The sequence below is a fragment of the Coturnix japonica genome, chromosome 6 (genome assembly GCF_054131305.1).
Source record: "Coturnix japonica strain WE chromosome 6, WE-NBRP24, whole genome shotgun sequence".
Classification (NCBI taxonomy): Eukaryota; Metazoa; Chordata; class Aves; order Galliformes; family Phasianidae; genus Coturnix; species Coturnix japonica.
In genome coordinates this window covers 28,873,394-28,890,552 of record NC_140668.1, presented here as the reverse complement: position 1 = coordinate 28,890,552, position 17,159 = coordinate 28,873,394, and the positions used below count along the sequence as shown (strand labels likewise).

The 17,159-nt window shown below is 35.7% G+C and overlaps 1 protein-coding gene across 6 annotated transcripts in view; it reads left to right on the top strand.

The window, feature by feature from the left end:
* The window catches only part of PHKB (phosphorylase kinase regulatory subunit beta), a 57,965-nt gene that overhangs the window by 37,304 nt on the left and 3,502 nt on the right, over positions 1–17,159 (top strand). For 3 of the 6 annotated variants that reach the window (XM_015873921.3, XM_085551037.1, XM_015873923.3), the window contains 15 exons: positions 1,854–1,909; positions 2,093–2,186; positions 4,261–4,344; positions 4,812–4,916; positions 5,700–5,782; positions 5,863–5,953; positions 7,751–7,812; positions 7,901–8,063; positions 8,772–8,853; positions 10,311–10,368; positions 12,127–12,217; positions 13,515–13,717; positions 15,204–15,338; positions 16,163–16,292; positions 16,635–16,742. In XM_015873921.3, the coding sequence (XP_015729407.2) occupies positions 1,854–1,909; positions 2,093–2,186; positions 4,261–4,344; positions 4,812–4,916; positions 5,700–5,782; positions 5,863–5,953; positions 7,751–7,812; positions 7,901–8,063; positions 8,772–8,853; positions 10,311–10,368; positions 12,127–12,217; positions 13,515–13,717; positions 15,204–15,338; positions 16,163–16,292; positions 16,635–16,742 (1,545 nt within the window). Of the gene's footprint in view, positions 1–1,853; positions 1,910–2,092; positions 2,187–4,260; positions 4,345–4,811; positions 4,917–5,699; positions 5,783–5,862; positions 5,954–7,750; positions 7,813–7,900; positions 8,064–8,771; positions 8,854–10,310; positions 10,369–11,202; positions 11,294–12,126; positions 12,218–13,514; positions 13,718–15,203; positions 15,339–16,162; positions 16,293–16,634; positions 16,743–17,159 lie in introns of all 6 variants that reach the window. The other 3 variants (XM_015873920.3, XM_085551038.1, XR_014947496.1) reach the window with 2 other exon arrangements.

The following is a 17,159-nucleotide window of genomic DNA, read 5'->3' as shown; positions in this document are numbered from 1 at the left end:
CTCAACCACAAACTACTTATGGTCCTTCAGGTCTCTACCTGCTAAATGAAAAGTTACTTTCATTGTCATTTAACATTACAGCACTTCTGTAGTTTTACAGCAATTCCAGTTAGATTTCTCAAAGTCTACTAATTTCACACAGCCACGTCTTCCCAAATAAAGATGATGGAAGCTGCATGTCTTCTATAAAACAACTGCAATAGATGTTGAGAAATGATTTTGAGTTCATCAGTCCATGAAACCCAACACACAATAAATAGATTTGAATGAGATATTGAGGAACCAGGCATCATAAATCTGAACATAGCTCTAAGGCTTTCTATCTAGGTTTTTACTTCAAGATACGTTCCTATAAATCTCAGGTTTTGGCATGATGAAATTAGAACAAGGAGGAAACAATAAAAGCATGCATATAAGTCTAATGCTGAGATGGAATTCATTGCTGTCTGAGTGTTTGCTCTGTTACAAACCACCTTTGCTTAGTCAGTAAAAAATGTGTGATTTTATTTAAGAATAGCAGTTTATAACCAGAGTTTGTGATGTGCCAGTTTTGCAGCAGATGCGTTTGCTTAGTTATGGCCTATTGCAGAGCCATCACTTACTGGCTGCTATAAATGAGGCATGTCATGGAATACATCTGTGTATGACAGGCTACTGCACCGGTATCAAAGAAGATTTGGAATATACAGATTTGCATTTGGCTGATTATGTAGTGCAACAGAGGTTGTCTCTGAGATACAGCAATAAAACTAAGCTGAACCTTAACATAAAGACTGTTTCCCAAGTTGTATCTCAGGCAGTCTTGGAGGGAGATGTCCCTTTTTGTCATCGAGTCGTTGCTGTTTGTTGGAAAAAAAACCATATGACAATGATTATGGAGAACTGGTTTGTGCTTTCTTCTGTGTGTTTAAAAAATGGATAGCAGGATTTTGAGGAGGAACAAGTCACTCGAACTAGTGATTTCTGAATCTGGTCTCTTTGTGCACATCTTCCATCACACTGTGGCAGAAACACCAATGTTTTTAGCAGAAGCACAGAACTGCTGTAGTTTTGGGAAGATGTTAGAAAATGTGTTCTGCAAATCCCCAAGATCTAACATGATATCAAGACTCACAGATGCCTGAACAAGCAGGCATTCACTCTGAACTTTTTGTTCCAAATTAATCTATCTATCCATCTGCACAGAAAATGATGTATTTTTATATAAGCAGTTAATGGAGGATTTATTTTTTTTATTCATTCATGTTCTGGTAGTTTCTGAACACAAGCAGGCAGAAAACCCCCAGATTGATGGTTGATGTGCGGCTTACTGATGTAAAATAATTTACTTATTTCAAAAAGGAAATATCTTTGTTATTAACAATGTAAGGAAATACTGTTATCTCATTTTAAATATATATTTTCATGTATGCAATGTAATATATAAGATTAGATGAATATAACTCTTAGTTGCTTTCTGGTCCAAGTATTTCAGAGTAAAGGGTTGAAGTCAGTTCATTACTCTGAAGTGGATATTATCAGTTACCCAAACAGCTGAGTTACTTCATTCTTTACAAAACAGTTATCAAAATATTATGTCATATCACTTGAAAATATATTGATTATTAGCATTAAATTTTTTGTTTAAAGCAAAATATTTTTCCTACCTCACTATTATTTTTATTATTTTAATTAAACAGTAGAAATGAATATCTGAAGCTTAATAATGAATTCTTCAAATTGCAAGTTGAGATCTATAAGTTCTTATCTTTTGTTTCATTTACAGTGAATGACTGTCCTGCTCCTAAATTGTTTAAGTAGATATTTTTCTTGTTCACAATAATGCTAATAAGCAGTGTTTCATTATATCCTAGGGACCTCTGGAAAATGATCTGGTAGTTCATGTGGCCCTGATAGCAGAAAGTCAACGGTAGGTACTTAGTTGTATTAAGAATGTGTGCAGTAAAGAAGTTCTGAATGTTATACATGTTAAATTTGCTAAAGGTATTCAAGGAAGTGTGTTGAACTTCATACTGCTACTCGTGTCTCCACTGCCAAGATAAATGCTAAAGCAAAGACTAATTCTTGATTAAATTTGTTGTTTTATTTGTAGCCTGCAAGTTTTTCTGAACACATATGGAATCCAAACTCAGACTCCCCAGCAGGTGGAACCAATTCAGATATGGGCTCAGAAGGAACTTGTCAAGGTAAGGAGTCTATATTGAAAATTATGTATCTACCCATCTATCATTTTTAATAGAACAAATTTATATCATTATTTATCTCCTTAGGCTTGTTATCTACCTTTTTGTGTTAATCTAGTTCATTTGCAGTGTATACCAACACTGGTCAATTAGATCTTGCAGTGAAGCCCAGATTCTCACCTGAGCCATTTAGGAAGAAAAAGAATAAAATAAAATATTAATAGCTCAGAGGACTAAATGAAAGCCTGATGGACGAACACAAACAAATGAGCAATAATGAAATAAATGGATTTAAGGCAGCAGGCGTAAACATTGTATGGCTTGATAGTGCCTCTAAAAATGCACATTTTCTATAACTGTTTCTCCTACAAGTCCATTCTTCTGAATATACCTGTTTGACTCAGCACATTCAAACATCTATGGACAAAAGTTAATAGAGAGAAGGAGATGTTCAGTATCATTTTTATCACCCTGTGAAAGCTTCAGCTGTTTCTTTTTCTATACAGGCAAGTTGTCCTATAGTTGAGTACCATATACTTTCACTTGGCCCATTTAGTTCTTATCCATGCTGAGCTCACTGATGATGCCAGGTCAGCTGCATCTATTCCAGCAGATGTCACTGCCATGTGAAGCCAGTAGTAAAAAATGAGTTGCATCCACAGGCTGCACAGGGTCTATTTCAGCCTTCTCTTAGCATTACTGTGGCCTCTCTTTGCTCAGTTCTTTGTAGTATTTTAGATACAGCACTTTTGAACATGCTGAGTGAGTGCCTCAAGCCATCCACTGCTGTTTCCACTAGAAGTATGTTCAAAGCAAAAAGACAAATGCTGCTGTGAATAAGTGCTTTGATTAGCAATTGGAGATAAACGTGTCAAAAGTCCTATGGAAATCCATATGATTACTGAGTGTCTGTTTAATACTTGATCTCCGTTACAACCAGTCCTTTGGAGTGAAAAAAAAAACACAAAACCAAACCTTGAAAAGAGTCCCATCTGTGCATAAATAGCCCTTAACAAACTGCAGGAAGCTGTCAGACAGGGAAGGTGATCAAGAATCACAGATGTGCTCTTGATGTATTTATACTTTACCACATGGAGTTTGGTCGTGGACCAGGTACATGAAGTTCTTGCTGAACTTTGCGTTACAAAAATAGTCTCGAACAAGCCTGATAAATTCTGAATGTTTGGGGAAAGTGTAATCCATGTGTGTAATATTCTAGTCCTGAGGATGGTAGTGATTCGTTTCACAGCTACACAAGCTTCTCCTTCTGAAATCAGGGTTGATTGAATCCAAATCATCATCAGGGTGACTGATGCCATTATTGGTATTAGAAGCTTGTTAGGACTCAGAGAAGAAAAAAAACAAAACCAGAAAATACTTCTCCAAGCTCACAAAGCCTGAAATATGTTGCTGATTGACATACCAGAACTTCATCAGCTTATTCAGAAAAATTATCCCAAACAATGATTGCCACTTACATCTGAAAGTATTCACAGAGAAAATAAATATCCATGTTTATGTTCAGCCCTGCTCATTTCTCAATCCATATTTGCTTGCTCGTTTTCTTGACAATATATTTCAGAATAAATTTTCTTTGACTGTATTTGTCCTGAAATTCTGGTTTAACAGGCAGATATCCCATGAATGTACTGCATGTTGCACACCTTTACTAAAATTGGACTTAAATATCTTTATATAGGTCCTTTATTACTGTTTAATATCCACATAAGAAAAGCATTACACAACAATTTAAATAATTAAAAAATACTACAGATTATATAGATGAGAAAAATAATATGACTAATAAGTTAAAAGCAAGACCTAGTTATAGGAATCAAGATTTTGCTGAATTTTGAGACAGTGTAGATAGGGAGGATTCCAGTGCTTTAGGGAGGGAGGATTACAGTGCTTTCAAGAGAAGTCGCTCCCACATGTTGGAGTTGTTAAAAGAAAAATAAAATAGGAAAACTGACCATATTTTATGGATCTCGTTCTCAGTAGAATTCTGAGAACATAAGTGAGCATAAGTATGCCCTGTATTGAGGTTTCCTTCAGTTTTCATGTTTATTTCTCACAGGCCTACTTCCATTTAGGAATCAATGACAAACTGGGATTATCCGGAAGACCAGACAGGCCTGTAGGATGCCTTGGAACATCAAAGGTTCTGAAAGAAATATTTACATTTTTACAATACTGGTATTAATGTACATTTCAGATAAACATTGCATTAGTGTCTAAAATGTCTGAAATAGAATTTAAGTGTTATTTGTTTTATGCTCATGTTTAATTTTTATAATCTTTGTAACATAATTTGCTGTTAGGAAGGTGCATGCTGTCTTGCTATTAAACTGTCGGGTTTCCTAAATGTGCATTTTCAGTAATACTTGTCCAAAACAAAACTGCTGTTGACGTGAGCCAGTTCAGCTGGAGTGTAGATCTGCAAACCTTACAAAAATCTATGTGCTTGAAATTAGATATGTAGGTTTTATTTGTAATGTTTTTTAAGTTCAGCTGTTATACTTTAACTGTTACTTTGGTTGTTTCAAAATAGTCTTTTTTTCATTTAAGCTACTTTAATGTTTGAACAGTTTTAAAGAAAAGAGTAATTGAAGCTTTATCTCCCAATAGATTTATCGAATACTCGGAAAGACTGTTGTTTGCTACTCGATTATTTTTGATCTAAGTGATTTCTACATGTCTCAGGATGTTATGATGTTGATTGATGACATTAAGGTAAGACAGACCTATCTGTAACTCTGCCTTTGAGAAACTGACAGAAAAGAGTCTAGGAGAATAAACTGAAGTTTGATAAAATACAAGTCTGAAAGGTGAACGCTGTATAATGTAAAAATAATGCAGTTTGTTAGATTATTAAGGTGAATATTCTGTCAGTATGAATTCTAGTGATTATCTGTATCTTACCAAAAAACAAAAAACCAACAAACTGAAAGTGACTGGGATAGGCTCAGTGCAGCAAACAAACTACCTTCAGTTTCTTTGAGAAAACAGATGTTCTTGGCTGTGGAAAGGAATGACTGTTCTGCTTATGGGAAATATGAAAGCCTCATCTGGGAGAAATATTACCAGACTTTGTACAGCTATTAAAAATTGCCTTCCTTCCACAATGTAAGGATGGCAGCTTTGTGCAGCTTACCTGTTAAGTCCCCAGTGCATAGATGGTGGCACTAGTGATAATGAGTGATTCCAGAGTTGGATTCCTCTGCATTCTTGCTAGGTCATTACCAGTAGCTCAGTACATACAGGTTTGCCCACTAGTTCAGTCTGCAATCAAAGCATATCCTAGCAGTATTTTCAGAAAATCCGAATACTTGAAATAACATTATCTTTGAAGAAATCTGAAACTATTAGTGGTTTCATTATTAGCTGAAGCTTTTACAATCTCTTGGGGTTTCCAGTGGTGTTACTTTAAGATAGCTCTTCTAGTATTTAGCTTTGTATACTGTTGTACATTGTGCTGCTGTATTGCCTGGTCACTAACATGTATTTCTTACCTAGAATGCATTGCAGTTCATTAAGCAGTACTGGAAAATGCACGGTCGTCCGCTGTTTGTTGTACTTATTCGTGAAGACAATATAAGGTAGAGAAAGATAAAAGCATCATTTGCAGTGTAATTCTTTCCTAGCTACAAGATTAATGAGGTTCTGTTTAAAATTTCAGAGGGAGCAGATTCAATCCAATATTAGATATGCTGGCAGCCTTTAAAAAGGGAATTGTTGGAGGAGTGAAAGTTCATGTCGACAGAGTGCAGGTATGCTGCTTTTCCTGAATTGTGTGTTCTTATCTCCTAGTATTGGTACATGTATTATTACTTCTGTTTTTCATGTGACTTATGAATATTTTTCTCAGTATCATGAACTTACATACTTGCTGTCATAAATTCACATGCTACATGACCTGTAGAGATCCCTTCCAACTCAAACAATTCTTTGATGAAAGTTAAGAAGTCAAGAACCAAGACATCTGGTACAGTTTTTCTCTTGTCTCTGAAGAACCATGGGTTATTTTAGCTTGTTGTGATGAGACTTCAAAAAGCAATAATCTTCATAGAGGATTCTCAGAAGGGAGGAGAGGTTTTTATGTTCAGTAATCTTCTGAAATTACCTGAAAAAACCATCATGTTAAAAATAGAGGTTTTTGATTAGGTAATCAACAGGAAAAAGGTGTTTCACATATACTGAAATTCTTGGAAGAATAAAGGCCAATTTTTTAAACATCTTTTCTGTTTGAATTAATTCTAAAGAAGAACATTGCTTCATTAAAATGTGCAAATTACTGAGTCAGGTTCTATTTTAGGTATTTATATACACTTATAACTATCAAAGAACGCCTCTTTTCGTAAGAAGGATGACAAGAGCAAAGACAGAGATAAGATTTCCTGTACGTTGGAAAACCATGAGTGTGAGGAACAGCTGGGACATTTGTATATTAAATATTCAGACCTATAATAGTATAAAGTATCTTTGCTGTCTTTCAAATATTTATGTGTTTCTAACTGGTCACATGTAGGTCATGTAGTTTCCTGTTAGCATTTACTTATCCTACAGCAAATGCCATTATTGTCCATGTAACATCTTGCACTTTTTCTAGATTTTGTGTTCTTAACTGTAACAGCAGTGACCTTCCTGCTTTGCATTTGATTAAACTGATGCATTACTGGACAAGAAATTTCTCAGCCTACATCTTGTGTCCTTATTTTAAACACAGTGCTCTTACAGTCATCTGGAGGTGAATTTCCCCTTGCATACTCAATCGACTTACATAACTAGTGGTTTTAAAATATTTAAGATGATGGTGGCAGTCATTGGCTTTTGCTTAATTTTTTTTTATCTATTAAGAATAATAATGGAAACACTATTTTTGGCTTTAACGTAACTGAGGGGGAAAAAAAAAAGGGAGTATAAGACATGATGTGTTAACTTTGTATTGTGAGTTCCCTTCAATTTTTCATCTAAAGATTTACCACGGGAAATAACTAAGGTGTAGTTATGGGATCTGATGCCTTGCTGCAGGTACTCAGAGGTAGCTCTGTACTCTGTGGGGCAGGCATGTGCCAGAACTAGCAGAAGGAATTGCACAGGTAAGAGTTAAAGAGAGGAGGAAGGATTGCTGTTAGCCTGACTTAAGCTGTTGTCTTGGCGTGAATTGGACTATTCTTTTTGACATCAGGCCCACCACAGGCATTTGCTACCCTCTCATGATTTTCTTTTGTTATTGTCACTGCTTCAGTTCTCATGCATTTGTGTATAACTGTACTGTAACCCAAAATAACAGAACAATCGCATTTGAGGGCAAAATGAAGCCAGATTTGGTTAACGACAGCTAATACTCCAGAGGTGAAGGGTTCTGAGGCTTCTGCTGTTGTAAGTGAGATTTTAAGAAAGAAATACTGTGGAAGTGTAAAGATATTTGGAACTGTAGATACATGATTTTTCCAGTGGACACCAGCAGCAACATGTTGAGAATGTGGCTTTTGGGTCAAATCACCATTTATTAATGTACATTTCTGCATTTTTAAAAAATTTTAACTATCATTTTTTTATTTCAGACATTAATATCTGGAGCAGTTGTGGAGCAGCTTGACTTCCTAAGAATCACTGAATCAGAAGAGTAAGGCTATTTGTAAATATTAATGATGAAGTATTTGATAATTAAAATGTTTTCTGAAATGTGAAGAAATGAAATACTTGTTTTCTAGGGCTCCCGTATTTAAGAGTTTGGAGGAGTTGGATCTTCCAAAACATTCAAAAGTCAAGAGACAATCTAGTACTCCAAATGCTTCTGAACTTGAGCAGCAACCAGACATAAATATTAATGACTGGAAAAACAAGTCAACCTATGAGATTCTGCAGAAACTCGATGTAAGAAAACTTGATAAAAATACAGTGCAGCTCCACAGCCATGAAATGAGATGTTATTTACTGGTGCTATTTTTAAGTGACCCAGATAGATCAACATGATTAGTGCTATGGTTCAGTGTTAGCATGGCTAGTAACATAAAATGTGTGATGTGCCTCTTCATACTCATCAGAACTTTCTGGCTTGTTGTGCTCTGTTGGCTTTCATTTTTCCCAGCTATCTCAATCTTCTGGTAATAAATGACCACCTAAAATGGGATCAATTAGTCAAGCATCTTATGAATAAATATTTTATTTTTAGACTAATGCTCCAAAGACTTTAGTTGAAATTCACCATAATAAACTGGTCATTTCTTAATGTTACCAAGGGAAAGTTCCTGTCTAGTATTTTTCCCATATCTAAAGGAAACTGTTGTTGACCATTTCTAGATCCAGTGTTCAATGGGAACTTCTGAAGCCAACTTATTTCATCTAAATTTGATCCAAGGAGAAGTCTCTGCAAGCAGCAGTGAAAATGATGCAGCATATACAGGATATTGAATATTTGTGATTAGGTTCTCTTAAAAATAGAGTTTTAGAAGTGTTTATACACATCTTCAATGACAACAAGGCCTTTTGGTTTCACTTATTTTTTTTTAAAATTGTTCCTCTGATTTTGCTTTGCTGACAATGTGAAGGCTACTTGTGCTTATGTTGTTGCTGTTTTTTAAGGACTGCAATTGCCTAGCAAGTCAAGCTCTACTTTTGAGCATATTGCTTAAAAGAGAAGGACCGAATTTCATCACCAAGGAAGGTAAGAGCCTCTTCCATGTGAGTATTATGAATATTTCGGGAAGCAGCTGTATGTTTAATTGCAATGAAGATGAGTAAGGGCCATGAATACATGCAGTTGTGTAGCTGTCTTCCTTGCAACTAAAGCAATTTTAGCATTAAATGTGACGTGCAAATTCACAGTGTGGTGAGGAATGAGCTACTAAATATATAAACTCTTGTAGATTGTCTGTATGCAGTTGATCTATCTGTTTGTAATTCTGAACAAATGAATATAGAAATAGGGGATTTGACCTTGGATGTAAAACTGAAACTAAAGGCAAATTTGCATATTTGTTTTCATTTTACTTTTAGGTCATAAAGCTCTAATTCAGTATATCTAAAAGATGTATTCTACTTCAGTTTTATGTTATGGCTTTGCATTAGCTCACAAGCTTTAAATCTGTGTAAATTAATTCAGAATAAGGTACTTGGGCCTGTGGCTTTTGTGCTGCAAAGTTTTTGTTTGTTTGTTTCCCTGCTTCCCCCCTCATTATTATAATTATTATTGTTAGCTACCTTGGTATATATGAGAGCTTCTCAGAAAAAGAGGAACACTATGAGTACATAATATTCTTTCAAGTATTCCATGAGCAGTGTAACTCACCATTCCATGTTGTAGATCCTTGCTTCATAATTCTTATCAGCAGTACTCTATTAAGGATGTCATACATAACGTGTAACAACAGTGTAGGATGGAGTAAAAATTCACTGGTTGCTTCACAGAGCACTGTTGAAATACAGTGTCGGTCCAAAGACATGGTCAGAATTGGAGAGCATGCAGCCTCTAAAGAAGCTCTTTTCATCAGCATTGTGTGTATTGTTGGACTTGGAGAATCTCTGTAGCTTACTTCAGCCCTTAGTAGGTTTTGTCCTTCTTTCCTTGCTCTGGGAACAACTTGAGGCAGACTTCCTTTGCTCTGTAAGCAACTGGCATAACCACATTTGACCACACTTTGGTGTAAGAAGTACTGCTACACCTTGGGCTGCTTAGGCCCAGCTTGGATAGACGTTTTGTACAATATGAAGCTGTAGATGGTGATAAACTTTTTAATATGAACCTTGCATTAAACAGTCTGAGTCACTGACTAAAAGTTCTTGTCCTTATACAGCTGGAGAATACTGTAACTGGCATTAATAATTGGTAATGAATAAATCTGAAAACAAAAGCTGAAGGATCTTAGATATTCCCACTGACAAGCATGAGCTATGATTCTGAGAATCAAATTCCAGTAGTATTGCTATAGATGAACTTATTGTTCACCAATAAGTGAACAATAAGGCATTCCACCAAGAACTTATAATCTAGAAGCTCAGTGAAGCAGATCTCACCAATATTACCTTCTGTTAAATGAAAAAAAATGCATCTTTTAAATGTATTTTTTGTTGTTGCTGTTATTTTGTTGTTTTGTAATTTGAATAAATGTGTTTATGACACAGGTACTGTTGCTGAACATATTGAAAGAATCTATAGACGAGCTGGCAGCAAGAAGCTCTGGTTTGTATATTGACACTGTGTTCCTTCTGGTTCACACTTTTTTTTCCCTAATATGCTTCATATGACTAAAAGTGGTTCCTTACGCCCTTAGAGGTGGGGACAAAAAGACAACTTTTCTGACAAAATTGTATTCGTTCACTGTGGCTGAAGATCTTGCCTATAATGCTTTAAAGAAAAACAACAAGTACTTTCTTACCATTACCCTTTAAAATAGGGAATAGTAAGCTGCTTCTCTTATGAGAACCGATGCTGACATACAGCTGTAGTGAAATTCAAATGAGACAAAAATAAGAATATTAATATTCTTATTTCTTACAGAGTGTGGCAAAATAATACCAACTGCTTTCTGCCACAAGGCTGGTGATCAAATATTACTCAGTTGATATTTGTACACGTGCACTTTGCATGCTCCTCCTGAAACAATTTACTTGGAGCTTGACTTTGTCACAATAACTTCAGAAGGTCTCAGCAAGTAGGCTGGTGGTTCATTATTTTTGCTTATTAATCACTTTGCCTGGAAGCTTACTAGTATTTTCATTTCATATTATCATTATCGAAGACATGAGCTGAGCCTGTCCTGAATTCTGTTCCCCCACTCTGACTCCTCCTAACAGATGAGTCTTTGAATTTAAAAACTGGTTTTCATTTTAGTTTGTTCCTGCAGTTAAATGGGCCTTTGCCAATAATAAGATAGAACCAAAATACCTTGGTCATGGTTGTTTTTTTGTTTTTGTTTTTTTTTAATAAGAATAAAAACCAAAAGTATTTCTAGAAAGAAAATACGTAAACTGTTTTTCGTTTCTCTTCCATGATTGCCATTTGACATACATATAGGTTGGTGTTGCGCTACAGTGCTGCATTTGCACAGAAATTTTCTTCTTCTATAACCCCACATATTACTACTTTACTGGTACATGGGAAACAGGTAAAGTGCCCAGAGATCTGAAACAGAACTCCGTGATATCTTTATGGCTTATGTGCATTTTGATATTGTTATCTATGCATTTCAGAAATGCTTTGCTTGTGATCTCTTGAGAAATGCATAGCAGTTCTTGCAGGAATCGACATCACCTGTTTGAATTTAATACTAACAATGTAGAGTGCTATGACTCATTCATCAACTCTGTTGGTGAATGAGTCTTAGCAACCTTATAGCCTGTGCTAGAAAACCTTAAATGTTTGTCTACTAAACTTGTATTTTGTCAGGAAATTATTATTAAAAATAGAAATATCTTTAAATGTCAACTGGATAAATGAAATAAATTGTTTCTATACAAGCCAGTTTTAAACCAAGCAGTTTATGCAGGTCTTCTTTCCAAGTGAGATATTGCCTGACTGTGGAAAACAAAAGAAAGCCTTGATGTCAGGTGTTCTTTCTCCTGCAAAATTATTGTTAAGTGGCCTTAAAAGTTACTGAGGTTATCTTGCAAAATGAACGACTTGTCACAAAAGAAAAGTAGGCATCTGTTGTCTGTTCTGAAGATGGTGCAGAGAAAAGAACAAGCTTTCTGTGGCATTTGTAGGTAGTTTAATGAGTTCTAACTAATTCAATTTTGATCCATTAACCTGTATCTTGACTAAAAATGAAAATCCAGAGGAGATAATATAAAAATCGGATCTGAATTCCACGTTGTAAATAATGTATGTATTCAGTTGATTTTGAGATCTCTGAATGCTGTGCCAGACTTCAGAACTATACATGAATTCATTAAACTAGCTTTTGATATGTAGTGGGATTGCTCTGTTTTCTGCCCTCAGGTCTGTTGTGCGCTTCGCAGCAAGTCTTTTAGGTAAACTAGTGGACAGCCTTGCACCATCTATTACTAATGTTTTAGTTCAGGGTAAACAGGTAAGTCTTTACTTTTCAGAAATGTATTAAGGAGTGATAACAGAAAATAGAGAATTTGCTGTTTTCATTTTGATGTTTGCTAATGCTTCTTTTAAAAGTAACCAATAGTTTTAAGATACACTATCTGTAGAAAAATAAAAATCCAGTGAAGATAATTTTAATATTTGCATCTACAATGGGCTTATAAATTTATTTTCATGTAGTGACAGAACGATCTTGGAAAGGCAGTTTGGTGTCTGGATTAGGCATGATTGGCACAACTGCTTTGTTTTCTTAGTTTTGCTCTTTTATTTCACAAAAGAAGATGGAATCAATCAGTAAGATTTATTTTTCAAAGTAGAGAACGACGTGCCCTACAGAATCGCTCTCTTTGTAATTGGGCTTAAGTCAGTTAGTTTTTCACAAGGAGTGACAGCTGAGATTTCTGGTTTCTGCTCCAAACAGATTTTAATCATTGGTGTTTCTTCCCTTCCTGAGGAGGACTTTTTAATTTATCTGCTAGTACAGGAAGTTTAATTAAGTTTATGAGGAGCTATCTCCAAGTAATAGTAGTTGAATATGAATATTATTTATTACTATAATAAAATATTCATATATTTAACTAGATGAAATGCTACGATAACAGATTTGTCCTTATTTTATTCCATGTTGATGGCCAGGTGTGTGCTTCTAGTGCTCTGTAGCTTAAAAGGAAGTTGCATCTGCATGGAGCATGATTTACAGATGCTTATTTTCAAGTTTTTAACCAGCTTGTCTTAATCAGCTCCTTTTTAATAAAGATCCTTATTGCACGAGAAAAAGTAGAGACACTGTGTGTTTCACTGACAATAAATAAAAAGAATTTTTGGAGGGTGTGTGCAGTTAAACAATCCAGGACAGCACCATAATAGCTTCTTGTCATGAAGGCTGTAGCTTTTAGGATGCTCACAGAAATAAGAGACCAAGTTTCGGAATTAAGTTCCTGTCTTTGTGTGACACGCACAGCTGGGATGTCAGAAATGAAAGAGTATCTCAGCCTGCAGTACATTCTTAATTATATGCCTGATTCTGAAGCTGTAGCAGCAGACTTGCACTTGAGTTTTAATTTGGAAAAACATTCTCCACATTTTCTTTGGTCTTCATTGAGTTTTGTTATTGAATATCATCCAACTAACAGTATTAACAATTGTCAAGCATTGACATTGAATGATTTTTGTACTGTTAAAAGCAGAATTCATGACGTTTAGTTTTTTTTAATTGCTTCTGTGGTGCTTTTATTCCTTTCCAATTCTTCTGAGTTGTTTTCAATGTACCATAGGTGACACTTGGAGCTTTTGGCCATGAGGAAGTAGTTATTTCTAATCCCTTATCCCCGGCAGTCATTAAGAACATCATCTATGAAAAATGTCAGTTACAAGATGAAAGGGAAGCTGTAGTTCAGCAAGAACTTGTCATACATATCGGCTGGATCATCTCAAATTCACCCGAGCTTTTCAGTGGCATGCTGAAGATACGGATTGGGTCAGTAAAGTCTATTGCACTTACTACTATCATGGCAAGGAAACATATATGCCTCAACAGAGATTGCTGATACACTGAAAAAAAGATGTAAATGAGATGATGCAGCAAAATTTATATGCTTCAGGTTTACATTTCTAGGAAGCTGCTTTGAGTTACTGTGCCAGAAACTATTTTGTTCCCAGGTAGGAACAGACATATATTTGAATAAGCACTTGTTTGAAGACAGCAGGTCCTGGTGACTGAGATTTACAGAATTATTGAAAACGTTTAAGATTAGAATTTACCTATCTGTATTTTTGATAGGGAAAACATGGCATTTCAGCACTGAAGTTGTATACGGGCAGTCTTATTTTCTAGCGTATAAGATTCCTGATTCTAATTTAGTATTACTTTCGGGTCATTGGTAAAACCAAGAACTTGGTCACTTGTTTTACATTTAACTGGAAGTGTATCCGTTCTTTTGCACTTAAATACTTTTCTGTAGCCTTTACAAATCCATGTTAATCTTCTTCCCCTTTCTCATCAGCTGCAGCTTATCCTTTTTGCAGGTTTTTTTTTTTCTTTCTTCCAAGGTTAATTCTGGAGATTCAATTTCCTTTATTCCAGTGTTATCACCCACTTCAGTGAGCAAAATTAACCTTCTCACAGAAGGAGCATTCCAGTTTGATAATGATTTGATTTAGTGTCTTGTTATTGATTTGTTTTCAGTGTTTCATGTTGAAATATATCAAGTTCCTGACAGTCCTATTACTGTAAAACCTTTCAATCAACTGACTTCTGCCCACCCTTATTTGTGAAGAGTTCAGTAAGAGGCCCACTCTTCACATTGTAGGTCACAGGCCACTGCAAACAGAAAAGAGCAGTGAACAACCTGCACACAGATACAGTTGAGTTGACAGTAAAAAATGAATCAATTCAAACCAGTTTTGCTTGTTAATCTTAATAACAGGAAAAAGATGCTTATTTACACAGTAAATAAAATGTACGTTCTGGATAATGTAGCATGTCCATGAAGCCTAATATTACACGGCATCTTGTACCTTCAATGAATAATCCTAGAAACAACAAATGTGAAGCAAGGTTGAATTAGTTGGCCTGACATCTCAGAAGCCTCTGAAACTACTAAGAATCCTTCAGTCCAAAAGACCATGACCTGACTTAGGGAAACAATTATTTCCTTTCCAGGTAAAGTAATAAAGTACCTGTCAAATGTGGCTATGTTGGTGACAAGGTAAACCTTTTAGGAGTACTTCACATCTGCTCTGATAGAGACTAAACAGCTCTTTGACATAACCTAGACTTGATGAGTTGTTAGATGATGGACCATCTGAAGGAAAACTAGTTATGTTTCTTCTCTCTTTTGATTGTAGTAACTGCTTCAACTGCGGGATCACATGGGATTTTCCTGACATATTCTACTAGACTAAATTTTCCTCCTTGGAAACTTCACATCTAGTTAATGAATGCTTTCCTCCCTTCACTTCAGATGGATTATCCATGCCATGAAGTACGAACTGAAATTCCGTGCTGGGGATATGCCAGCCAAGGACTTGTACCAGATGTCCCCTAGTGAAGTGAAACAGCTTTTGTTGGATATTCTTCAGCCACAACAGCAGGGGAGGTAATGAGATGTGTGGATTTGAGGCACCTGTTCTCATTCATAAAAGACCGGTCAAGTAATTTGCGTTTCTGAAATACCTGCCCATTTAAGAGGTGTTCTAAAGTATCTGCAATCAGTAATTGATTTATTTCAAGAGAGGTAGCAAAGATGCACTTTTTCATTTTTTCAGCTGTATCCAAGATCTACAATTGTTCCTTTTACATTACAGCTTCCTTTTTCACCTCTATCCTTTTGGAAGCCCTACCTTATAGTAATTATTTATGTACTTTGGCAGTACTGTGAAGCATTATATTCCTTGATGCCCACATTAGGGGATAGGAGCCAAAATTACTTAATACCATCTACTTAAGTAACTGTTCAGTGCTGTTCAGCGCCCTTTCTTCTAGTTTATCGTACGAATTTTGATTTTTTTTTCTACAATGCTGGAGAGGTCACACGTCCTGAAACTTGTGATCTTTTCTCCAAGCTGTAACTAGTTGCCAAATATTGCATTGGTGTGCAAGAAAACAAGCTATAATTACAATACTTCCACCTAGCTGTATTAGTAAGATTAAAATCAGAAGTCCTCCCACAGACTTCAATTTCTAGTTAAGTTTAATTTAACTTTGGCACATAATACTGCTGTTAGTTTTTGTAGTTCTTCACCAAGTGGATTTTATTCCCTCTTCAGAGCCTTATTTCCCAAGCAGCACAGTGTGTGCTGTATATGCATCGTGACAAGGCATGTGCTATCATTGCTTACTTTATGGCTTACACCATAGAACATGTCCTCATTCTGAATGTGAAACTTTTCCCCTGCAATTATTCATTTCCTTTGTCCACAGAGGCTGGCTTAACCGACGACAAATAGATGGTTCTCTCAATCGAACTCCTGCTGGATTCTATGACAGGGTGTGGCAAATCTTGGAGAGAACTCCAAATGGTTTAATAGTAGCAGGGAGATTTTTACCACAGGTAAAACATGCAGAGGTGTTCAATTATTTCTGCTCTACCTTACTATTAACAGAGAACTATTTTATTATTAATATTTAATTGTATGTTGCCATACATAGTATACTTTACTGGGTACAGTACAATTAGAATAGAATGGAAGTCAGATACTTTAAAACAAGATCCTACAGATGTAAGACTAAAATGCCCTTTCCGGAGCTGTGTTGCCTTGGACTCTTGAAATATGCTTTCTTTTTAATGGCTGTGTATTATTATTCAGCAAGCAAACAACCTGTACTGGGGTGTGTGGAGGAGTGATTTAATGCAGATGATCTTTACTCAGTACAAGTATTTCTTATTTTTCAGCAACCAACCTTATCGGATATGACGATGTATGAAATGAATTTTTCCCTCCTAGTTGAAGATATGCTGCAAGATATCGACCGGCCAGAATACAGGCAAATTATTGTAGAGGTCTGTGGCCTAATAATGACGGAAATGTTGTGATGTGCAGGAGTTTGTTACAACTTAAAAAATCACAATTTTTAAAATGCTCAAATATTTACAGAAATAGCATTTTTATATTTCAGTGCCTTCTCCATGGATTGTTTTGTGATTAAACAGGTTGCTGTCAGCCTGCTCAGAATACGCTGAGCCCGTGATGTTTTTCTTTTTTAGCAAATAGATAAATATGACAATGCCAGTACATGTATGTCAGAGAATGCAAAAGCTATTGAGACATCTAATTCCATTAATTCCTCAGCCTGTGCCTTTTCCCACCAAGTTTTCAGGTCTAAGGAAAAACTTGCTCTAAAGCATCAGTTTGCCCTGTGATAGATTTTTCTTTCCCATACTGCTGAGGCCATGTAATAGTTGCCTTGTGTTACTGAC